Source organism: Corvus cornix, chromosome 2, assembly GCF_000738735.6.
Source record: "Corvus cornix cornix isolate S_Up_H32 chromosome 2, ASM73873v5, whole genome shotgun sequence".
NCBI lineage: Eukaryota > Metazoa > Chordata > Aves > Passeriformes > Corvidae > Corvus > Corvus cornix.
In genome coordinates this window covers 17,415,891-17,438,421 of record NC_046333.1, presented here as the reverse complement: position 1 = coordinate 17,438,421, position 22,531 = coordinate 17,415,891, and the positions used below count along the sequence as shown (strand labels likewise).

Genomic DNA, 22,531 nt, shown 5'->3' with positions numbered 1-22,531 from the left:
ATGACCAGGCTCCCTGCTGGTAAACCCATGCCTAAAGTTAGGTGTGTGGAAAGGCCTCTTCAGAAATGTCTGAGCCTGCCAACATTTGCATTTTATTTGCATTTGGAGGGATTACAGAAAGGAGTAAAATTATACAAATGCTCAAGGATTGGCATGGGGAGGGTCTTAAGCAATCATGGAGTATTCTGATTATTATTTATTAGCCCCCAAACCCGAGTTTTGGCAGGCACAGGTTTTAATGTCTGATTACTTCGTTTTCTGCCACCTTATATGGAAATGCCATTACTAATTATAATCATAACACCTCAATCTTTTGTAGCATTTCTTACAGATGTCTCTCAAAGCCTGGTAAAAAAGAAAGTCAGGGCCACAGTGACAATTTCACACATAGCAAAGCCTTTGCAGAGAGACAGATCATTGCTTTTCAGCTGGTGGTAGAAATAACTCCCTATTCGTGTGTATGCAAGATACTGTAAGACACACAGAGAAAAATATAAATGGTAAAGGTAGACAGACATATATTATATTGGAGCTAATTGATTGTTACTTACTATTTATGAGCTAGAAATTAAAATAGGCATGTAAAATCAGACAGAAGACGTGTGAATGGCCATGGACTTTATATGAGAAGCCTGTGATTTGCTAGCAGTGGCACTGCCCTCTCTGATTCCTTAGGGCATGATTTAAGCCTAATGAAGTCAGCAAGAACTTCAGTTTAGTTCATGGGAAAAGAACTCCCTGGGAAGTGCATTTCAAGTTAAGGCTAAGTATAACTTTAATGTATTCAGTCACCTTAAAGAATTTTCCCTATCTTGACTTTTATAGTGTATGTAAAGCAGCCGACATGCAAAAAAGTCATGTAAGTATTTGCTGTCATGGTCAGATAGCTTAACAGCAACTGACAGGTCTGTAGGAAAACCAGCCTGAAACAACTAGTTCCAATTAATGAATTGAAACACAGACCTTAGGAAATACAATACTCTAATGTATCTCAAGTTTTCCTTCCAGCTTTTCTAGACTTTATTTTCTTTCCTATTTCTTCAAATTATAATAGCTAAAGGTTTTGGACTTGGAAAGAAGAAAACACACACCTCTTACCTGAAATCTTTTGTAACAAAAGAAGGTAAACAATGATATTGACATATCAGAGTTTTTTCTCTTCCATTTATTATCTCTACAGGATATGTGAAAGGCAGGTATATAAAAGAGTGAAATATGTGACTTCCCAGGCCTGCACTTATGCCCACAATTACTGTTTACTTAAGAGTTTCTTTCTCCTATGATAAAATATGTTGTGAGTACCTGAAAAAATGCTTCCAAGGAGCAAGATCCTATTTAGTACATACTGTCTCAACAGTGGCATATTCTGTCTGCCACCAATAAGCTGATATGCAGGATATTTCGGATGCTGTGTCACACTGGAGCTGAATTTTGTTGCAACAATTTTTGTATCAGCATGGATCTAATGGGTTCATTGCAGTGATACTGGAGTAGAAGATGTACAGTGTGCTAAACAAACCCATTAGTTTATGTTTATGTTAGTTAGTCTGTGTCTGTCACTGCTATATCTGTTGATTGACTTTTGAATGCAACCTTTATTAGTCATGTGCACTAAAGTAATACTAAAGGACCTTGGGTAAAAATGATGCCTCACTGTGTTGGGTAGTATGTGGTAACAAAATACTCCTATTTCAGAACCTTGCAACATGAATAAATCAGAATGAAAAGTGGTGAAGATAGTAGGAGAGGTAGAGTAATGAGTGTACAACCTGGATGAACTGAATAAAGCTATGTCAGGGTGGCAGTGGCTTTTCTCTTTACCCCAAATCATGCCCTCACTGAAGGTGTAATGTCTTTATCCAGCTCTAGTATCACTTCATATGCTGATTTAGCAGCAGGAATTTGAGCCTTCAGCATTTGGTGTCTGCTGGAAGATGGATTTGGCAGATGGAGTAGCTTGTACAAGCCTTCTTCCTTCAGAGGAAAGGTAGGAGGCCAGATGGAGCTGTCCCATGGGTTGTATCTAGCACAGGAGCTATCACTTGGATAAATCTGATCTAATTTTTGTGTCAGATAAAATTTTTAAGTCTACCTCTAATACAGTAAGTCACACAAACACCAGAGCCTTTCATTTGACGTGGGCATGCACAGGAAAAAAGTGCATTGCAATTGCATGCATTGTAAGAAGTGTAAGGCTTTGGCCAAACAGAAAAGCAGAGCCTGTCCCTCAGCTCATTGAATTTAGGATTTGCTGCCAGGGCTGACAGCAAGTCCCTGAATGAGGACAGCTCTTGGATTTAATCATTGCTCCCCACACTGTTTATATATTTGGTAGCAACTCTAATGCATAATTACTATGCTGGGCCTAAGTTCAGATTGCTGTTCCCAGAGGGAAATAATGTCATCTCTGTGGTATCTCTTGTATTTGTTCTTGTTCTGTATCTCTTTTCTGCATTTCTGGCTACAGAGTACCCAATTCAAACAGGATAAGAGGATAATCACTGCATCAGAAGCTTGTTGATAGCCCACTGATTAGGGTGCTCTCTTGGGACAATAGGGGCAATGGTCTGAGCAACTCTAAAGATGGGAGCCCTTCTGGATAATTTTTCAGCTACTCAGCTGTTTCATAGGAGACAGGTGCTTGTACCATTGCTTTGCCCAATTACCTTCTGTGATGAATTGACCATCTGTGGGTATGAGGGCAGAGCGGTGGATGTTATTTATCTTGGCTTTAACAAGGCCTTTCACATCTATCATAGCCTCCTTGTAGCCACATGGGGGAGGTAGGGGTGGCCTTCAGGGTCTGTAACTGGCGGCTGGGTTTAGCTGTGTTCCTCAGGGCTGGACTCTGGGGCCAGTGATTTTTAACATCAGAAATGGTTGTTGGGATGGAATGAACCACCAGTAGGGTCAAGTCTGACACTACATTTGAGAGAGCATTTAGTGTGCTGAAAGGTCAGATGGCCACTTCACTGGGACCCAGTGAGCCAGAGAAATGGACTAGCAGGAACTTCATGAAACTCCAGAGAGGCAAATGCAGCCTTTCACCAGGGACAGAACAGCCCTGCAGCAACACTGGCAAGGACAGGTTGGCTTGGTAGCAGCTTTGCAGAAAGGACTTGGAGTATGACAACAAGGTGACTGTGTGCTAGCAGCATGTCCTTGCAGCAAGGGAAAACTGCATAGCTGGCTATAGGAAAAATTCAGCCAGCAGGTCAAGGGGAATGATTATTTCCCTCTTCTCACCATTTGTGAGGTGGCACTGTGTCCAGTTTTGGTTCCCCAATAGATGAAAGATAATGACAAACTGGAGTGAGTCTAGGAAATGGCCTATTGGCATTCTTCTTAATCATGCACCCTAAAGTCTTGGGTCCAAGATCCTGTCTAAAGTAGCTTGTGAGGACTTCACACAAAGTCAAGCTGTTTGTTAGAGCCCACAGAGGTGAATTTTTGGTGTGGTGACATAACCAGCTGTGCTCTTAAATGCTGATGGCTCAACCCCTAAATTTGCTACTGACAGTAGTGAACTTTTTAGAAATGAAATAACTTCAGAAGTATTGAAGATAATTCCTGCTGTACATACAGAACATGTGGTAAATGGAGCAGAACTACAAAGGCATGCATGGCCTACATGACTTTAATGCTTCACGTCTATGGATTATTCAAATGGTCACATTCTGCCCTTGAACACATCAATTGTACCTTATTTAGTACTAAAAAACAGGGTTTATAAAAATAGTCATTACTCAAAAATTAGTTTGATACAGCTGATTTATACAGAAGGGAAATGTAATTGGGTAGAATTTATCTTTCTTCATGTTTGTTGAAGAGGAAGAATGAGTAGTCCAAGAAATTTAATTGATATTTTCTTGCTTTTTTTGCTTTTGCCCATTTAAAATTTACTAACAATAATGCCCCTATGTAAAGTACTTGACTACAGTGGCCTTAAATGCTTCACATATCTGCATAGTCTTTGGCATACACATCCTTGGAAACTGTACTAGTCAGCCTGGCAGCTTTGGCTGGGAGCCAGCCATGGCTTACTGGCTTCTTCGGAGGTCAGGGGCTCAGCCTCTGGTGGACTAAAGCAGAGCCTGCTTGGACATATCCCGTGCCTCTGTGTGTGGAGTTCTCTGATTTTACTATGCTGAACTGGAGTAGGTGCAGCATGGCAGAGCCTGTGTGCCCTCTGAAAAATAGCTCTGGTACACACTCTGGTTCTCGTTCATCTCACTGAGTTGTTCAGTTGTCATTTTTAAAGTATTTTTTCATTAAGTATCATAGGGATTTTGTGTTCTTCCAAGTTTGCTGGCATTGTTTTGTCAGTTCAGGGTATGAAAAAGTCACCTTGATGGTCAGTTGGGCTATTCTGTGGAACAGAATGCAACTATTGTCCAAAAGTCATCCTGCCAGAACATTGATTTCCACCTGGGGAACTGGGTTAAACTGAAATGTTGTCTCAGAATCTCTAGATGATAGAAGTAACTGTTTACAGTAGATGGACTTGCTGATATAGGTATATAGACAAAGTTGCCTTTTGGCAATAGGGTTTTTCACAGGTTTTATCAGGAATCAGATGGGGAAAACACTGGGTTTTCTTTAGGTAAAAAAAGTTGTCCATTTTCTTTTTGGTTTTTACTTATTCTTCTTAGCCAGCTAAATGTACTTGTCTGTAGAAAAGTGCTAGTATTTTAGTGGCAGTTAAAAACTTTTATTTTTCTTAACACTTTGGTGGGAAATTTATGTGACTACTGAGTTTTCCATCTGTCTTTTTCATTAAGGAACAAAATATTGCAAGTCACTGTAAATAGCAGAGAAGAATGAAATAGCAGTAAAAAGAGGTACTGGACTAAATTAAACAGTTCCTTTTTTTTTTTTAAATAGTTATCAAACAGCTTAATACCTTGAACAAATCTCTTCAGACTATTCTGCAGAAAAAATAAAATAAGTAATTGCTTTTATTCATTAGAAGATCTACTTTTTTATTCTCTTAGTACTTGAAGACAACTAAGTATATTTATAGAAATTTTCTGAATGTGGAGGACAGATTTTCAGGAGGGAGTACTAATAGAAGTTATTATGAGAGCTTCAGGCTAGAAATACCACAAGGATCATAGCAATGACCTCAGACTAGTTGAAACTGTGTGTGGTGAAATAGGAGAGTTAAGTCTTGAGGGTATGGAAAGTAAGAACTTCATCTTGAGGAATTTCTTCCATGCTGCAAGAGTTGTTACTGTAATAAACTTGTGTCTGCATAACTTTGGCAGAATTTGGTGATACGCGTTTGCTCTGTTTATTAGATAGTTGGGGGGAAGGAGGGACAGGGAGCAGAGAACAATATGGGCCTATGCCATCCTTACAGTCTTACGTATGACAATTTTGTCAAATAAAAAGCAAAGAAAAATCTGAAGTATCTTGGAATTTTAGTAAAAAAGTTTAAAATTGTAAACTATTCTTTTGAGGAAGGGCCTGGCAGCGTTTATTGTGACCCCCTGTGGATTGTCCTGAGGTGTCCCAACAAAAACAGTTATCATTGAGACTTCAAAGGCTATCCTTAGTTTTTGAAACTCATGCAAGTCTCAGGTAATAATTTGACATTAATATAAGTAAGAAACAAGGATGCTTTTTCTCACTTTTGCTTGTTACCATTGCTGCTGATTTCAGCACGAGGGAATGTCCAGACAGAGACGGTGACTCAATGGACTTATGATGGAAGATCAAGCTAAACCAGCATGAAAAGACAAAGATTGCCTGTCTTCTCAAAAAGATACGGTTAACTGATGGTTATGGGTAAAGAGCGAAACTAATCTAATGGCATTTCCCCCATTTTAGTTATACCTTGCTTTGCACCTTGGATTTCAAGAAGGTCCAAAGGTCCCAATGCATCCAGTTTTTGATTGCTGTAGCCTAACCAGCTTTACTATTACTAGAAATTTTCAAACTGCTCACAGAATTTCCAGAGGATACATACAATAGCTGTGTTGGAAGAGAGTAGGAGGGCCTTGTTCATGCCAGTGGTTTTTGGTTCTGTGGGAAGGTTTCAATGCTTCAGCGCCCAAGCATCCTACACCAACCAAATACAGATTTTATCATCAGTTAATACCTCTCTTCAGCTGGATTAAGGTATTGCCAAATGCCAGTAAGATATTTCAGGGCAGAAATTTGCAAGACATCTTGCCTACACAGAGGGAATCCTGTTGCTTCACAGAAAAGAAACTCATGAACCCAAATGTAAGCTTTAACTGTATTTTATTTCATAACACTGAGGAGTTATTAACTCTTCCACCTCAGTTTTCTCTTCTTCATTATAAGAGAATTATGTGAGAAATTGTATTTTCCATTTAAAACCCATCGTTTGAGAGAATTAACAGATTACTTGTGAAGGTCACAGAAGAGGACACAATCTTGTTTGTTTACTTATTCTTGATTTATCAGGTATTTAAATTTCCTTTCTTAAATAATGAATTTCCGAAGATAATTTTTGTTCTTTAAACAAAAGCAAGTTGTGATTAGAGTTCCCCTAAGTATGTAAGCTGTCCTGCACTGAGATCATTGTTAGCAATATAACCATGATAACACGGCGCTTAGTCAGGATTAGGTCAGCACCATGTACGCAATGGAGGTGCTGAGAGATGTGAGCTGGGTGGTTTCCTGACGCCTGCATGACATTAGCTCTTGCCATAAGGAGTAAACCTTTACCAGCTCAGGGGTTACGGTCTTACCAGTTTAGGTGCTGTGCCAACTCTGTTGTGGTCATGCAGCTCCTTGCACTAAAAGCCAGCCTAGAAGCCCATGAGCTCAGGTGAGGTTCACCATCACACTGTGAGGGCATGCCATCAGCTCCAAAGTGGGTTTTGCAGCCCAGCAGCACTACGTGAGCTCAATGCCCTCCATGAACGTGGTGTGTGTGCCTGAGCTCAGAGCTGCGCTCGACTAAAGGCACAGGATGGCTGCGCTGGGCACCCCGACCCAGTGCTGATGGGCTCAGCCGCCCGAGTCAGGTTAACTGTGCACCTAACACACTGTGTTGTGTTTCATGTAGATCATCCCTGAGAGAAATGATGAAATCTTCTGCACATCCTGCCACTGACCCTCAGTACAGAGGCAGCAAAAAATACTGTGTTTTGAAAGAGCTCTGTATGTAGGGAAGGAAAGGGCAGTCATGTGGTGTGTTCACAGGATCATCATCAGATCTGGGTTTGATGCCTGTAAACCTTTCTTTGAACATGTTCTTTCACCTCTCGGGTGTTTAATTTCCCCTTCTATAAAGCATACCTCTTTGTTGACAGGAATGTTGTGAAGCAATTTGTTACAAGGCTTATGTTACTAAGGCCTAGTGTAAATGTTTTCTGCTGTGGCCTGTGTTTAAGTCTGTGGTCTGTTGCTTGTCGGGTGAAGAACGATCAGAAATTCCAGAGGTATTTCTGCAGCTAAGTTATACTACATGACAAAGGGGATGGCTTAACATTATGGTTTGTGTTGCAGCTGTAGGACAGTGCACGGCTGGCAGTACCTCCAAGCTCACAGATGTAGGAACCACAGATTGCCTGACATGCACTTTCAAAACTGTTGGATGGTGTTGTTACTTCGTCATCTTCATACATGTTGTCCTAGAGTAGCAGGGAATTTTGTAGTCCTCTTTGGTTTGTGTTCTATGAAACTGGGCACAATCTTCATGTTTCAGGTAAATCTTTTGTAGCAGAAGCGTAAGTGAAAGAGGGACTTGAGGGTGCATGGAGACAGGAACATCCCTTGTGTTTAATTGTATTTTCAGCAACTTTGCTGACACATGTCCTGTGCCCTAAGTAAAACCACACCTAAGTTATATTCTATTTCTTCTTGCTTTAAGCTCCATGGGAGTGATTTTTTTAGCTGAAGGTAAAACATACCTGAGAGCAGCTTCCATGAAGTAGAACCTGTGGGTATTGCCGGTGTTCAGAATTCCACCTGGGCAATGTGTGGAAGAAAAATAATGTGAATGATTTTAACTAATGGATTTTGAATCTCTTTATTTTGTCATGCTCAAAAGGGATTTTTAGAAGTGAGCAGTTAGTTCTGTCAAATAGGAACTGCTCTGAAGCATTGCTGTATCATGATATGGATCAGACAACTCAAGAGGAAAAGCAGTTGGTTTTGTAAGGGCATGTGATTTAAAAGAGAATAAAGAAAAAAAGAATTTATTGTGTCTTTGAAAATATCTTTTCTCTGTCAAGTGAGATTGGGGCCAAAACATTTCTCCAAGTTGTATGTTTAAGCTATTTTATGGCATAACATGCATATTTGCATTGAAAATTCAAGACTCAAGGACAACTGTGATTTTGCTTTTATGGGAGCATTGAAGCACAGGCAGAATCGAGACTGTTCTGCAATGATTTAGACTTGTGTATAAGGAAGTTTTTTCAACTCTGGCACTTACTCTGTGTTAATGGTTTCAGTAGCTCAGTATTGAGTGTGGTTTTAATGGTCTGAAATGCAAAACTAGCATTTTTAAATTCTGCACTAGCTTCTAAACTGGGCAGAAAAGAGAGTCGCACTCAACTGCAAAGCTGATATGCAAAGCCTGTCTTTTTAGCCAAAAAAATCTCCTTTTTTTGCCACTAAATCCAAGAAAGTTTAACTGCCAAAACACAGAAGGTTCCTTATGTTCTTCATAAGAACTGAAAGCTATCATCAAAAATGAATGTCTTTGCATATCTTGAAAGAGTGAAATAAATGCAATCATTAACTTGCTTAATTTTTTTTTTTACAAATATAGTTAGTTTCTGAATCCTAAAGACTGTTTAGCTGCATAGAATATTTGAGCATTAAAAAGACAATTTTACCTAGAAGAACATAAAGAAATAAATGGTGTCTCAAATTATAATAAAAAAGAGAAAAACAGTTTAATAGCTCATTAAATATTTGCATTATAAATAAAAGTTGTAGGAAGACTCGTCTCAATCTTTGAAAGAAAACTAGTCAAGCTTCAGTCTGAAAAAGTTCTTACAGACAATGGAAAATGGAAATTTGTAGTAGAATTCATATGGGGTTTGATTGCAATATTAATGAACAAAGAAGTATCAGCTCTTGATAATAATACAAAGATTAAGTTAACAGCTCTATTTTATAAAAGCAGCCTAATATTAAATAATGGTTAGGTAATGCTGAGTAGTCTATTTAGTATTCAGGAAAGTTAACATCTTCCATCTCTAAGTGCAAGCACAATTATCTACCCACTGATTGTAGGAACATCTGACTGTTTGTGCCTTCCTCTATAGCAATTATGGGCAACACAGGGACAAAAATACTTAAGACTAAGGGGAGAGAGAGCACTCAGTTTGAAATGTCTTCTCTTCTTTTCATTAATTGCCTTTGTATTCTAGGACCTCAGCTTTTCCCACTGCTTTTGCTCATTTTGTATCTCAGCGCCATAAACTACCCATCCATCCTGTTGCTGATGACTTTCAAGTGTGAATCACTGACTTGCCATCTAAATTTTGTGATTTGCTGAGATTTGCTGATGTCTGATGGTAACTGCACTGAGGCCTTGTGTTCCCAACCCTCCTGATTACATTGGTCATGGGAGAACAACATTACAGTGCATCTACACTGCAAGAGCTGTGGTGAATTCAGGTTGTGTGAAATGCTCTGCCAGGCTTTAGCCCATTTGTGTTAGTTACTAGTTGATGCAAAGGCCTGGCAGCACAGAATCTTCCCAAGATTGGAGAGAATCCAATAGAGGGTCACAAGGATTATTAATTTGGTTGGAGCCTCTTTGCTCTGACAGGTTGAGAGAGCTGGGACTGTTCAGCCTGGAGAAGAGAAGGCTCAAGGGCAGCGATGTCATCAATGTACAAAAGAACCTGAAGGGGGGGGGCAAAGAAGAGCCAGGTTCTTTTTATTCATGCCCAGTGAGAAGACCAGAGACATTAGTCATCAAATGAAACATCTGAGATTCCCTCCTAATATCAGGAAACCCTTCTTCACTGTGAGATTGACCAAGCACTAACACAAATTTCCCAAAAAGGCTGCAGAGTCTCTGTCCTAGAAGGTATACAAAAACTGTCTGGACATGGTCCTGTGCAAGTGGCTGTAGCTGTCCCTGTTTGACTGGGATGGGGGGTGGACCAGATGACCTCCAGAGGTGCCTTTCAACCTCAGCCATTCTGTGATTCTGTGATCTGCCATCTTTTTACACCACTGCAGAAGCTATACTTGCTCCATCTCGTACAGACAGCAAGACAGTAAAGGTGTTTCCTCCTGGGACAATGCAGTGTTGTACAGAGACACCTGGGATGGCTCAGGAAGAACACAGTGCACTAAGCTGGGCTCACCAGTTCCCATTTCCTTGTATCCAAAGTAGTTCAGCTGAGCACTTGCTTCTGAATCTACTCCCTAGTGCTGTACATCCCAGGAAATTGCTTAGTTTAGTTGCAGTCCTGTGGTTTCCTGCTGGGTCCTAATAAACCTCCCCACATTGGAGATGCTCATGAGAAGACCTTTTGGTTTTCTTTAGGAGCCAAACCCAGCATGGTTAGAACTCATCAACACCATCAAGTCCAGACTGATTTATTCTGTTGATTGAGATGGCTCTTTCTGAGTGCTTTAGTCCTTGGAGGGCTTTGGAGGTGGCAGTGGCATGGGAGTAGGCTGTAGCAATGCTCATGAGCAACGCTCATGCAGTACTGGCCAGTGGAATACAGGCACCTGCTGGTTATACAGGAGTCAGCAGAGGCCTGGCAGGGCCTACACAGGCATCACAGAAGAGGTACTTCGTATGCCTTCATTCAGTCCCTGGTCTGTATTATTCATGTTTCTTTCCATTATTGAGTATATCACAGCCTCTCTTTCCCTGAAAATAGCTATATCAGAAAGGTGTTCTGTCTTGAGTGAATAAGAATATCCATATTTTGCAATTTGGCATCTAAGATTACTCATGTTCCTCCCTGAGTACCAAGCATGATTATTAACAGTACTGTGAAACTGAAAGATTCTAAAATTCCTCTTGTTTTTGTGGGGCACCTCAGTTTTACTCCTGGCAGGAGTTTCACCTGAGGCTTTATGCGATATAATGCCAGCAAACTGAACTGTGAATATAAAATTCCTTGTGCTAAAATAAAAATATTGGGTTTATTGATAAGTGTGAGGTTAAAGTGCAAAATTTATGTATAAGGAAAGCTGTGTGCTATAAAAGGATAATAATTTCTTCTTCAGCTGCTGTTTTAAAAAAATACCTTGTGACTTACCAACAACTTCCAATATGCAAACTTGGTGTGTTTGAGATTTTCCATTAGGATTCCTATGGTAAACTTCTGATTTACCTAACTGAAGTACAGTAAGAGGCTTCTCAGTACTGGGACTAGCACATTTGTCAAGGTAGAAACATATCATTGTTCTATGCTCTATTCCAATAGACTGTTGAAAAGGAAAATTACATATGTGCTTTATTTTCTAAAGAGTGTGAGTTCATTTTTCTCTTCTTATTATGAATGTGGCCTGTGTTCCACATAGATTTTGAAACCAGATCATTACTGTGCACTTAAGAATATGTAACTTCCTATTACATTTGCTTGTAGGTGTATTATATCTTCAGTATGGAGATGAAACAAAGCAGTTGAGGATGCCGAATGAAATCACAAGCACAGACACAATTCGTGCCCTTTTTGTAAGTGCCTTCCCCCAGCAGCTGACAATGAAAATGCTGGAATCGCCCAGTGTCGCCATTTACATCAAGGATGAGAGCAGAAACATATACTATGAATTGTGTGATGTGAGGTAAGACATGGAATTAGAGCTATGGGTTTGGAGATTTTTTGTGGGTTTTGTTCTGTTGTGCAGTTATAGAATAGAAAGGAGTGGGGTTGATAAGTATCTGACAGAGAATGGCCTGACATATGAGGGCATGTTCAGTGGTATCTGAGTAATCCAGGAGGTCTGGTCTGACAATGCCTTCAGCTGTAGGTGCAATATCCATTGCACAAGCCACTGATAAATGGCATGCCTTGCTGAAATATTTGTATAATACACAAAGCTTCACATATTTAATATGTTTATTGAGTTTTAAATGAGACACAATCACTTAAAATACAGAATACAGAATAAATATTTACAGAAAAACGGAGTTGTTTCTTTGCTGGGAGTGCAAAGCTGGATTTCGTGAGACTGAAGGAACATGAATGTCACTGATGTCCTTACAACAATGCCAGCTAACACAGCCAAAGCTCTGCGGCACTGGTGACCACTGCTGCAGCCCCATCGCCTTCCTGTTATAAGTCAGGATGCAGCAACTGATGCAGTTACTTCCCTTCACTAATTCAGAGCTGGGTCAATAAATAGTTCACCATTCTATCCTTTATTTTGTGGGAGTGCAGCTTCTTAATTAACCATGTTTCTTCAACAGAAATTCCAGGGTCTCAGGTCCCTATAAAGTCCCAAGTCATGCATAAATAAAGCTCTCAGGTACACCTCAGACATGTTACACTTTGTAAAATGGATAAAATGGACAGAGGAGTGTAAGAAGATGAAGGAGAAAGCAGAAAAGCTGTTTGCTCTCTGCTAGTCTGCCACTAATGCAGGAAAATTACGTGGTGCAAGAGAAGTGTACTGTCCACTGCTGCCTTGTTTCTTCTGGAGATCCTATGGCTAAGGTGTTTCTCCATATCATGTTGTAGTTAAAAGAGCAAGTTGGAGCTTTTCTAGCCCTTCCCCATCCAATTCCCCCATTCCGGTTCTTAATCTTTGGACAGCACCACACTCCATTTTCTCACCTGTGTCTTGCTCTCCCCAGGCTGTCTATCCAGTGTCTTGTCATTAGCCAGTCTCTTGGATTTCAGTTTATTTTAATCTTAGTTGCTTTGCAGACTCCCACACCCCTGTTTGGCCACTGTAATGCCTATGTGAAGACCCATCTGATTTTTTTCATCAACATCATCATCTTTCAACAGTTTCTATACATCAAACAGTTTATTCACAAGATCAGACCAACTGATTGAATCATGATAGGGGTTACCACATCTCTGTTGCCAAGTGCATTATTGCCAACCATCATCTAGCGCATTGGCTCCTTTTCTCTCCCTTTATCCCTCCATCTTCCCTTGAGTTTCAGACTACCACTTTATGACTTCATCTCCTCCCTGCCCCTGAGAATGCAGTTGTTGATTATCTTAATGCCACTCTGCCTTTTTTTTCCCTTGCTCCCATTGCAGGCGTCACTCTGCCAGCCTCAGGCCTGGCTCAATCCCAACATCTGCTTCCTCTGTTCCTATGCCTGTATTGTAGAGCATTTCTAGGGGAAATCCCACAGCCCAGCTGACTTCCTCCGTAACAAAATTCCTCCATAACAAAATTCCCTCCTTCAGTTCTGCCACCCTTCTTTCTTAGGAAACCTCAGCAATTCCAGGTTAATGGAGTCCATAACATGCACTACCAGCTGCATTTTCACCACCTTTGAATAATTTCCACAACCATTTCTCCATTTCTGTTCCTTACTCTTCACAAGATCTTGCCAGTGTCTACCCTCAGAGAAGAGATGAAATGAAGCATCCTTTTTCTCTCCTTTGCTTGCCATGTCTTCCTTCAATCCTCTTCTTCCTTTCCCTTAAACACAGGGGTGTCAGTCAGCTCTTTAAGCTCTCCATCTCCCTCAGAAGCTGCTCCATGTTCTTCTGTGCCTTGCATTAGGCCATCATACTTCTTCCCCTTTCTTTTTCTCTTTTTTCTCTTTTTTCTCTTTTTTTCTCTTTTTTCCTCTTTTTTCTCTTTTTTCTCTTTTTTTCTCTTTTTTCTCTTTTTTCACTTTTTTTCACTTTTTTCACTTTGTTCACTTTTCTCTTTTTTCTCGTTTTTCTCATTTTTTCTCTTTTTTCTTTTTTCTATTTTTCTTTTTTCTTTTTTTTCTATTTTTCTCTCTTTTTTTCTCTTTCTCTTTTTCTTTTTCTTTTTTTTCTTTTTTTTTTTTTTCTTTTTCATTTTTCCCTTCTTTTCCTTTAAATTTTTTTTTGTCACTCGGGACAAAGCCCTCTCTTTCTACTTAAGTAGAAAGTTTTTCCTTAAAACGGTTCAGAACTCTGCGTCCAGTGTAGACTTCACATTTTTGCTCCAGAACATCCCTATTGTACAGTCTTTCCTCTCCCATCACATGGAGAAAAAACACTCATGTAATCATTCAATTTTTTTAATAGCAGCTGCTGTAATCGTCTTTTCTTGGCAGTTGACACAGGTAATAGGTAATCTTGCTTACTCTTACCCATTCAAATGAAGCAACAAAGATCATTCTCCTATTTTGACAAGCAGATTGTTCCTCATGCATTTATTTTTCACTTGTGCTCTGACTGTATCTTCTCCGTCTTTTTAATCCACTTGTCTTCATTATGAGGGCTCTTCCAAGCCCACTTCAATGCTACTTTTCATTTCTTGTTAAGTACCAAGTGCCATCTGCTTCCACTTGGTGAATAATGCCAGCTTGAATTCTATGTCTTTAATTTTCAAACAAGTGCTTTCCTGCTCCCTCAGGCAGCCCCTCTAACATGCTTGGAAGGTGTCCTCCACAGACATCTGCAAAGCCACTGCGTTAGTCTCCTTCCCACTCTCTCTGTTGCACTGCCTACTCAGATCATGCCCATGGTTCCAGCATTTGTTTGTCACTCCTCTGTCTGGAGAGACTATGATCTGAGTTCTTTTTGTTTCCTTATCTTCCTGCAGCTATTGTCTTTTGTGACTCCTATTCACCTTGTAAGCTGGTGAAGAGGTTGTCTTCCTGGGATGTTTACACAGCACACACAGATCAGTGAGGCCTTTGAACATACCAAGGGGCATCTGGGAGCTACAGTAATGCAAATTAGAGTAATAATAAAAGTACAGTAATACATACCTGTTATCAGTAATGTTTATCTTAGAATAGCAACATGAGGTGAAATACATTCATACCAGAGATCAAATGCCTAGTATTTTGGTGCTTTGCCTTGCAGCAATGTTTTACTTTAAAGTGTCATGTTTCTACAAGAAATATTTATGGAAAATGCTTTTATAAAAAAACTCCAGTTGTTTGAGGTCCCATCTCGTAGCCATCAGACAGAAAAGACAGCAGATAAAACGTATTTAAATGAATAATACGCCATTTGTTGAACAGGAGATGAGAGAGCTTGCTTTGTATTGAGAAGAACATAGTCCCACATCCGAGGCAGATGGTGGTAACTGAGGCTCCCAGTGCAGGTCTCAAAGCAAAAGGGTCACATTTGCAAGATGGAAAACACTTCATGTTACCATAAATAATTGAGAACTTGAACTTGCCACAAGGTAGCTATTTTCCTATGCAGTCTACAAGTAAACACTCAAAAATACTAAACTTCTCATCAACCCTCTAGTTCTTAAACACAAGACACTGATCTGTCTCTTAAGCTTCAGGGTTTCTTTAATAACTACTTGACATCTACAACAGCAACACAAGTTCTGACTAGCTACCCATTCAAAGCAATCACTGATTGTAATATGACATTGTAAGAAAGAAATTGGACCTGCCCAACAATCCTTCCCTTCATTTTTAAATTATAATTCAAGTGATTAAGATCAGTTCACTAGACTTGTAGCTGCACCTGGAGGAAAGGAATTCAGTCACATGTGTAAGTAAATTCTCTAGAGATCACTACAGGGAAATGAACGGAATCGCAGATTTGAAAGGATGTAAGTGAGCATAGATTGGAGGCTTTGCTACTGATTAAATGTGAACCAGAATTCAGCAGAGCTCAGGGCAAGTGTCAAAGCCATTAAATTATTGGAAGGTAGGTCTTGAAACAAAGTAGAAAACTCTCCTCTCTTTCCTAAATGTAGTAGTTAAAAAATGAACTAGTCAATGACAAAGTATAGAGTCCTAATAAAACAAAAGCATTCTCGTAGGGCTTTTCATCTAAACCACTTCTGTGTAAGCTTTCATCAAAACTTTTGCTAATTTGTTTCTATAAAACTTACTTTTTCCCTTTAAAAACTGTCTTTATTATAGATAAAGTTTAGAGGAAGAATTTATCTACTACTGAATTTTTAGCTTTTGTGGATTTTTTCAGTTTTGTGAACAAGCTGATAATTAAAATTTCATCAAGAATAATTACAGTTAGAAAGACTGCTTTTCTTTTGATACTCTTGCTTCTTAGAACAGCAAAAATTTATGTGGGCTGAGTGCACAATAAAACATGTAAATATTAACTAAATCCCTTTTGAGTGCTGTGCAAATGTTGAAGTTCTATTGTCTTCAAAGTGTTTTCACTCTATGGCAGGATCTTGAAAGAAACTTAACACTATCTAATTTTTATGGGTGTGGAGTTCTAGTGAAAGAATGATACTTCCCATGGGAAAGAAAATCAAAGTAGGCTTTTGTTTGTTTGTGTGTGTCTTAGTTATGGCATTTACGTTTTCCTTATAGATCAGCTGCAGACCTACTATATTTGTCTGTTGCAAAATTCATCTGTCTGAAAATTTCAGACAACAGAGTAAATAAAACTTCTTTCATCTGTTGTCATTGCTGATTCTTTTAATTCCAGGAATATTCAAGACCGATCTTTCCTTAAAGTTTACAACAAAGATCCTGCACACGCATTTAATCACACTTCCAGAGCTGTAAATGGAGATATAAGGGTAAGTACTAGTGCTGCATTTATACTCTTTTCCTCCAGGTTTTATGCTAGATGTTTGAATTCTGAAATGTAATAAGTACACAGCAATTCATAAAATCAGGGGTATATGTATGACGCATACACAGAAGAGGGAATAAATAATGCTTGTTGTAATGTGTTTTAACTGCTTTTCTTTTTCCAGTTATTTGGCATGGGCATTAACTGGTTTCTTGATCTTGTTTAAATGCAATAAAGCATGTGAAGCAAAACACAGCCTTTAATTATGTATTTTGTGACACAGACAATACTCAGAGTTTTTTACAGCTTCCTCTCTGTGTTTCCAAACCCTTTACACTGAAGTATGGCATGGTGTTAGTACACTCCAGCAAAGTTTCAGCAGGGATTGGTTTCCAGTGACTGAGCAGATGTACCTCACTTGAAGGCTGCTGAAACTCTTTGTAAATGACAGTTTTGGATAGGAAATTCTGATAAACATTGTGGTGTAAATGGTTTTGTCTTTTTCTAAAATTTTCTACCTGTGCTGAAAAAGGATGAGTATATTTGCATTTTCAGGTGAACGTTTTGTATTAGGAAACTACAGAGAATGCATTTGAAACATTTGATTTGTCTCTCTCGCTGTGTCTACCTTTTGCTGCACTGTCACCTCCCGCCCTGATGCCAAGAGGGCAGGAGATGCAGCTGTGGGGCACCTCTTCCACCATGTTGCCTGCAGCTGGTGTTGCAGGAGAGGGTGGTGGTGAGATTACACAGCCTCATCTCCTCCCCACCCATCCTAGGTCTGTCCACAGGAAACAGTACAACCAAACTAACTCAATGGGGCCAGAAGAGAATGCCGCTACTGTCCTACCTGCTTGTGCCTTCCAAAGCTGATTCAACTGTGCAGAAAATTTCCTGTGATTTCCTTAATTGTACATTTGCTACTTGGTTTCATTATCAATTCTGAGCATGTCTCACTGCTTTATTACTAATATTTTGTATAAGTGCTTCTTGTGTTTCAACAGTTAAGGGCTACAATATTTTAGAAAGATTGAAATAGTTTATTTACAGGCAGTATTCTCAACCACCTCTCATTTATGCACTTCAGTTATTAAATGGTCCTTTGGATAGGTCAGAAATCTAATTACTTGATTTTTCACACTGCTGCACACACAACATGAGAAAGGAAATGGATGTGCTTCAAAGGGAAGATGTGATAATTTTTTGTGTATTCTGTAACATACTGAAATTCTTCAGTTCTAGTTATATTCTGTGGCAGTAAGTGGATGTATCTGATACATCTCATTCATATCCAAAGGCATGACATACTGTCATGGTGCATTAGGACATTAATGCTTATAACTGTGGCTTTATGAAGTTATGTTATACTCTTCTTGTTCCATGTACAGTAGATGCTGAAGGTATATACTGTGGCTTTATTTGTGTGTTCTAGGCCTGTTTGAAGGTACTATTGTAGTTAACTACATATATTTGAAAGTAAAAACTACTTCTTTGGCCCTCTTTCAGGCATTTGCTGCCTAGCAGAATTGTTTTGAACACAGGTGCTGCCTCTGTGCAAAAACTGCAATTATTTGAATTGTTTATTTTAAAATCCTATGTTGTACAACAGATACGCACACTCAACATCTCCTGGTTATGCCTGAGTCAGCACCTGTTGGTCATAACTAAAAAATAATGGTGATGCAGTGATGACCTTTGCAGAGGTGGTGTTTTCATGGCAGAATGTTGTATTTTACTTTACAGAAATGCAAAGACGCCATTTTGAAATTCTGTGCACCAGCAAAAGAGCTATTTTCTCATCTGGCTTTTGCTTTGCATTGGCAGATTTCTTGTCTTTCTGGTCTGAGAGGTGAAGTCAGAGCCAGGATGTTCATAGAGGCTTTGTGGAGAAACATGCAAAAAGTCTTCCCTTTGATCTATGTGAACTTCTGCACTTCAAAGTTATGAGCATGGAAACAAGCGATTTCTTGAGCTCCAGAAATACTGAAACCTGTTTTTCTAAGGATGTGTGTCTTTTGGTTGGGTTCTTCCTTATGCAGCAACACTCAGGTCCTAAGTGAGGCTTTTGCCAAAGCTGTAACACTCTCCATCCTCTAGAATCTAAAAAGCTGAAGCCCACACTGCAACTGTTCCTCTTTGGCAGAAGTACAGTAGGATCTTCTGTCAAATCTCTAATTTGGCAAAATTTATAGGGATGTAGTAGTCTTATGGTTTCTACTCATTGGTTAAATCTGGTCGAAATTTGCCTGGGGATTCACAGGTTATTAGTTCAGCAGAAAAAAGCCACCAATAACCAGATGGATTATTTATCCCTCTTCCCTTAGCAAGGAGGTGGAAATGTGAGGGTTATAAGTGAAAAACACGTACGTTTTATGTACTGGTATCGCAGAGTACCCATAAGATTGCACAAAAACCTTTCCTTCCTATCTCTCCTTTTATGTTTGCATATCTTTGCATTAGGCAAATTGTTATATCATACAATATATGAGTGCTAAATTCACTACAGTGGGAAGGAGGGAGTTTGTGCTTGGCATCATGTTTAACTGTTTCAAAATACCTACAGAAAAGCAGCTGACTGTCAGACTGTTGAAAAGCAGAATTTAGAATATAATGAATTAGTCATTTTAAGTATATTTTTCCATGGTGATACTCTGAGTGTGGTTGTATCTCCTGTCATCTGTGAGTTAAAACTTTATTTTCTTGATGTTTGGGAAAGTTTTGCCTTTACAGATTTTTCTACTCTTTGTCTTCTTGTCCCTTTGGAATGTTCATCCCTGGGTTTGATGAAGTTCAGGGTTCTATTCATGTGCTTTATAATAATTTCCATGTAACTGGCCCAAAATAATCTAAGAAAATAGTATTAGCTGCCAGCTTGAACACCTGTTTTAACTACCAAACAGATGTGAGACCCGTATAGGAATTGGCAGTAACACTTGAAGTATTAAGTATTATCCATATGGACAAGAAGATTCAGAATGTGCAAGAAGAATGTGGGATCTGTAACCTTCAGATCTTCCATTGAACCATTCAGCTTTCATGTTCATTAATCCTAATTTTCCTGCTCTTCTTTGTTTCATGCATTTTTCTGAGTGGGTTGTGTTTGAGAAAAGAGAATTGGCTGAGGGTCCAAGCAACCTCTAAAGGAAAGATTTTATTGAAATCCTTCTGAGTGCCTCACTTGCTTACTGGTATTGGCCACTTAACATCTCAAAGAGTGTGGTCTGCTTGACAGGTCTGCTATGTTGAATGCTGCTAAGCAAGAAGTAGCCACATAGTACAGTCTCACTGAGTATTTGTGCTTGTGCTCTTCCTTTTTTATTTTTCCTTTCCCAAAATGTATGCTGTAAATATACAACAGCTGGGGGTTTTTTTTTTAAATGTATCTTCCCATTGCTGTCTTTCATTCATTTATTTCTTCACTTGAGCTTGTATCATTTATGAGCACTTTCTAGCTCTCTGTGCAACAATACTTTCTTCTGACAAAATACTATCTTATGAACAATTGTTTAGATGGTCTATTTCTTCCCCCTGGCATTGTTCTGAATTCCAGTGTAAATGCATGTACACAGCCATGCAGCTCTGTGCCCTTAGAATTACTGTTCGTGATTTGCATAGGTTGGAAGAAGGGCCCAGGTTAGCAATGGTGTAGACTGAATGCCAGGACATGGCACTAAAGAACTAACAGTGGGGCTTTAAATGTTGCTGAGTGAATTGAGTTTCTTTGCAAGTGTCACACAGCTCCTTTCATCCTGGGCTGTTGAGCTGAAGTGATTCCCCCACTGAATGTGCACAGCATATTTTCTATCCTCTTTCCCTACACCCTCCTTCCCTCCTTTTCTGGAGTGGCTAAAGGCTAAAGAAATTTAAATTATAATCTCCCCCTACTGTTATAGAAACTAGTCAGTGTTTCTGGTGGCACAGCTGGATGCTAATAACGTTGGCTTATGCAGTGGTTTGTTTTGGGCTTCACTTACCAGCCAATTCTGAGAACTGGGAGGGAGTTTTTGCTTCATAAGAAAGCAGTGGCTATTTTGCTTGGCACTCTTTTTCTTCCCATCCACCTGCCCTAAAGTCTGTGGGGTACACTTTATTTTGAAATGTCCTAGACCTACCATTGTTTCGCTTAATTCTCTGACTTGCATAAGATCTCTGCTGGGTGAGGTCAGAATATCCTAAGAATGCTTGTTGTGGCTGTTGTTGTATTGAAGTATGCTTTGAGGTGTTTTGCGTTTTTTTTAGAGACTGTTTCTCTAAGAAAGAACAATTAGGGCAAGTTGAGTCAGAGCTCAGCTGGAGCCGTGCAGGGTATCTGGAAACTCCACATTTTATGGGAGTCAGAGTGGCAAAAAGATGATGATGTTCCTGACAGCAGTGGGGCTGCCAGGGTGAGAGGAGAGGAGTTAAAATGAGTTGTATAGGAAAATGAGACAGACATTTGGTAAGTTGGGTAAACTTGTGCTAAATAGCTTTTATTATTGAAATTGCACACCACCAACTTTTCAGTTTTCCCTTGAAAGCAACTGGTTAGCAGGCTGCTAACATAGCTCTCTAGACCCAGATGCAATTTGTGAACTTGAAAATACCCTACAAGTGCTAAAAACCCTCAAACAACTGCCCAAGAATTTAAGGCTTCCCAGGAGGCTGAAATTCAGTGCTGCTTTGCAGAAAAGACAGAGAAATAATAAAAGCAGAAGAATTTTTCTGTGTTCTTAAGGTACCTGTAAATATACATCCAGCTTCTTTAATTTCTTTTCATTGGATAGCTTATGATCTTAACATCAATAAACATAAAAGTTGCAAATGCTGCCACAGTTATATCTTTACATTGCATACTACAGCTAAAAAAAAAAAGAGCTCCTTGCACTACATAGAGGTATTTAGAACAAAAGTATTTACTGGAAAATAATTCAAGCAATAAATTGAGTGAATGCATTTTAGTGCTAGGATGCCTGCAGGAGAGCATCTATGTAAGTTGCTATGTGTTTACCTTACTGATTCTATTACTTTAAAACTTTGTTTCCTTTTGGGAAGAAAAAAAAAAAAAAAAAAAGAAAAGGCAAATGCTAATACCTCTATTATCTGATAGAGACCTTCCAAATGATACAAATCTCATCTCTCCTGCTGTTTTGCTGTCTGCTTTTTCTAGTGCTCTTTTTGTCATTGAGAGGTTATGACAACATAAGCCATATTGTATTTATAAACATCACGTGTTTCCTTGATATGACTTGCGGTGTCTGCCAAACAGAACACATGGAAGAAACATTTCTCATTAGCTCAGCATTGGTTTTGGTTATACTGATTTCCGGGACAGGAAAAATGCCTTCCTTACTCAGATTTAACTTTCATACAGTAGAAAGAAAGCCTCTGAGTGTCCATGAAATCTCTTGAGCAGAGACGCTGCAGCTCTTTCAGGCCACATACTTTGTCTGACAAAAAGAGAAAAAGCAGTTTATTTTAAAGAGCAGATGTAATGGCATGTATTGCTGAAACTAATTCTGAATTAAAATACCTGCCAAAGTCATCTAGAAACAGAACTCACCAGGAGCTGTAAGGTAAGATGATGCTTATAAATAATGAAGGATATGTAATTTTTTTTTTACTATTATTTTCCAAATGAAAATATATTTTCAGATTAACTGGGAATTTAAATCAGAACAATGAAAACTGTTTCTTCTTCCTTCAGCTGTTGAAAAAATATTTAATTGCTCTTTAAACCACCAAACTCTACTCTTAGATTTTATGTCTAGTTTCAAACTTACATATTGAACATGAACAGTTATTTTCCAACTTGCTGTTACAAATCTTGCTGAGATCTGACCAAAATATATAAAAGAAGTCTCTGATATTCTGGATTTTCTTTTTACTGATACGGATTTTACTACTTTTGCTTTGAGTGGGTTTTCAGTAGTTACCAATTATTTATGCATGTACAG

At 39.1% G+C, this 22,531-nt stretch overlaps 1 protein-coding gene across 16 annotated transcripts in view; it reads left to right on the top strand.

Moving 5' to 3' along the window:
- Positions 1-22,531, top strand: part of KIAA1217 (KIAA1217 ortholog) — a 364,008-nt gene that overhangs the window by 274,256 nt on the left and 67,221 nt on the right. For 15 of the 16 annotated variants that reach the window (XM_039548494.1, XM_019285434.3, XM_019285432.3 and 12 more), the window contains 2 exons: positions 11,556-11,754; positions 16,509-16,602. In XM_039548494.1, the coding sequence (XP_039404428.1) occupies positions 11,556-11,754; positions 16,509-16,602 (293 nt within the window). Of the gene's footprint in view, positions 1-11,555; positions 11,755-16,508; positions 16,603-21,902; positions 22,151-22,531 lie in introns of those variants that run through there. The other variant, XM_019285437.3, reaches the window with a different exon arrangement.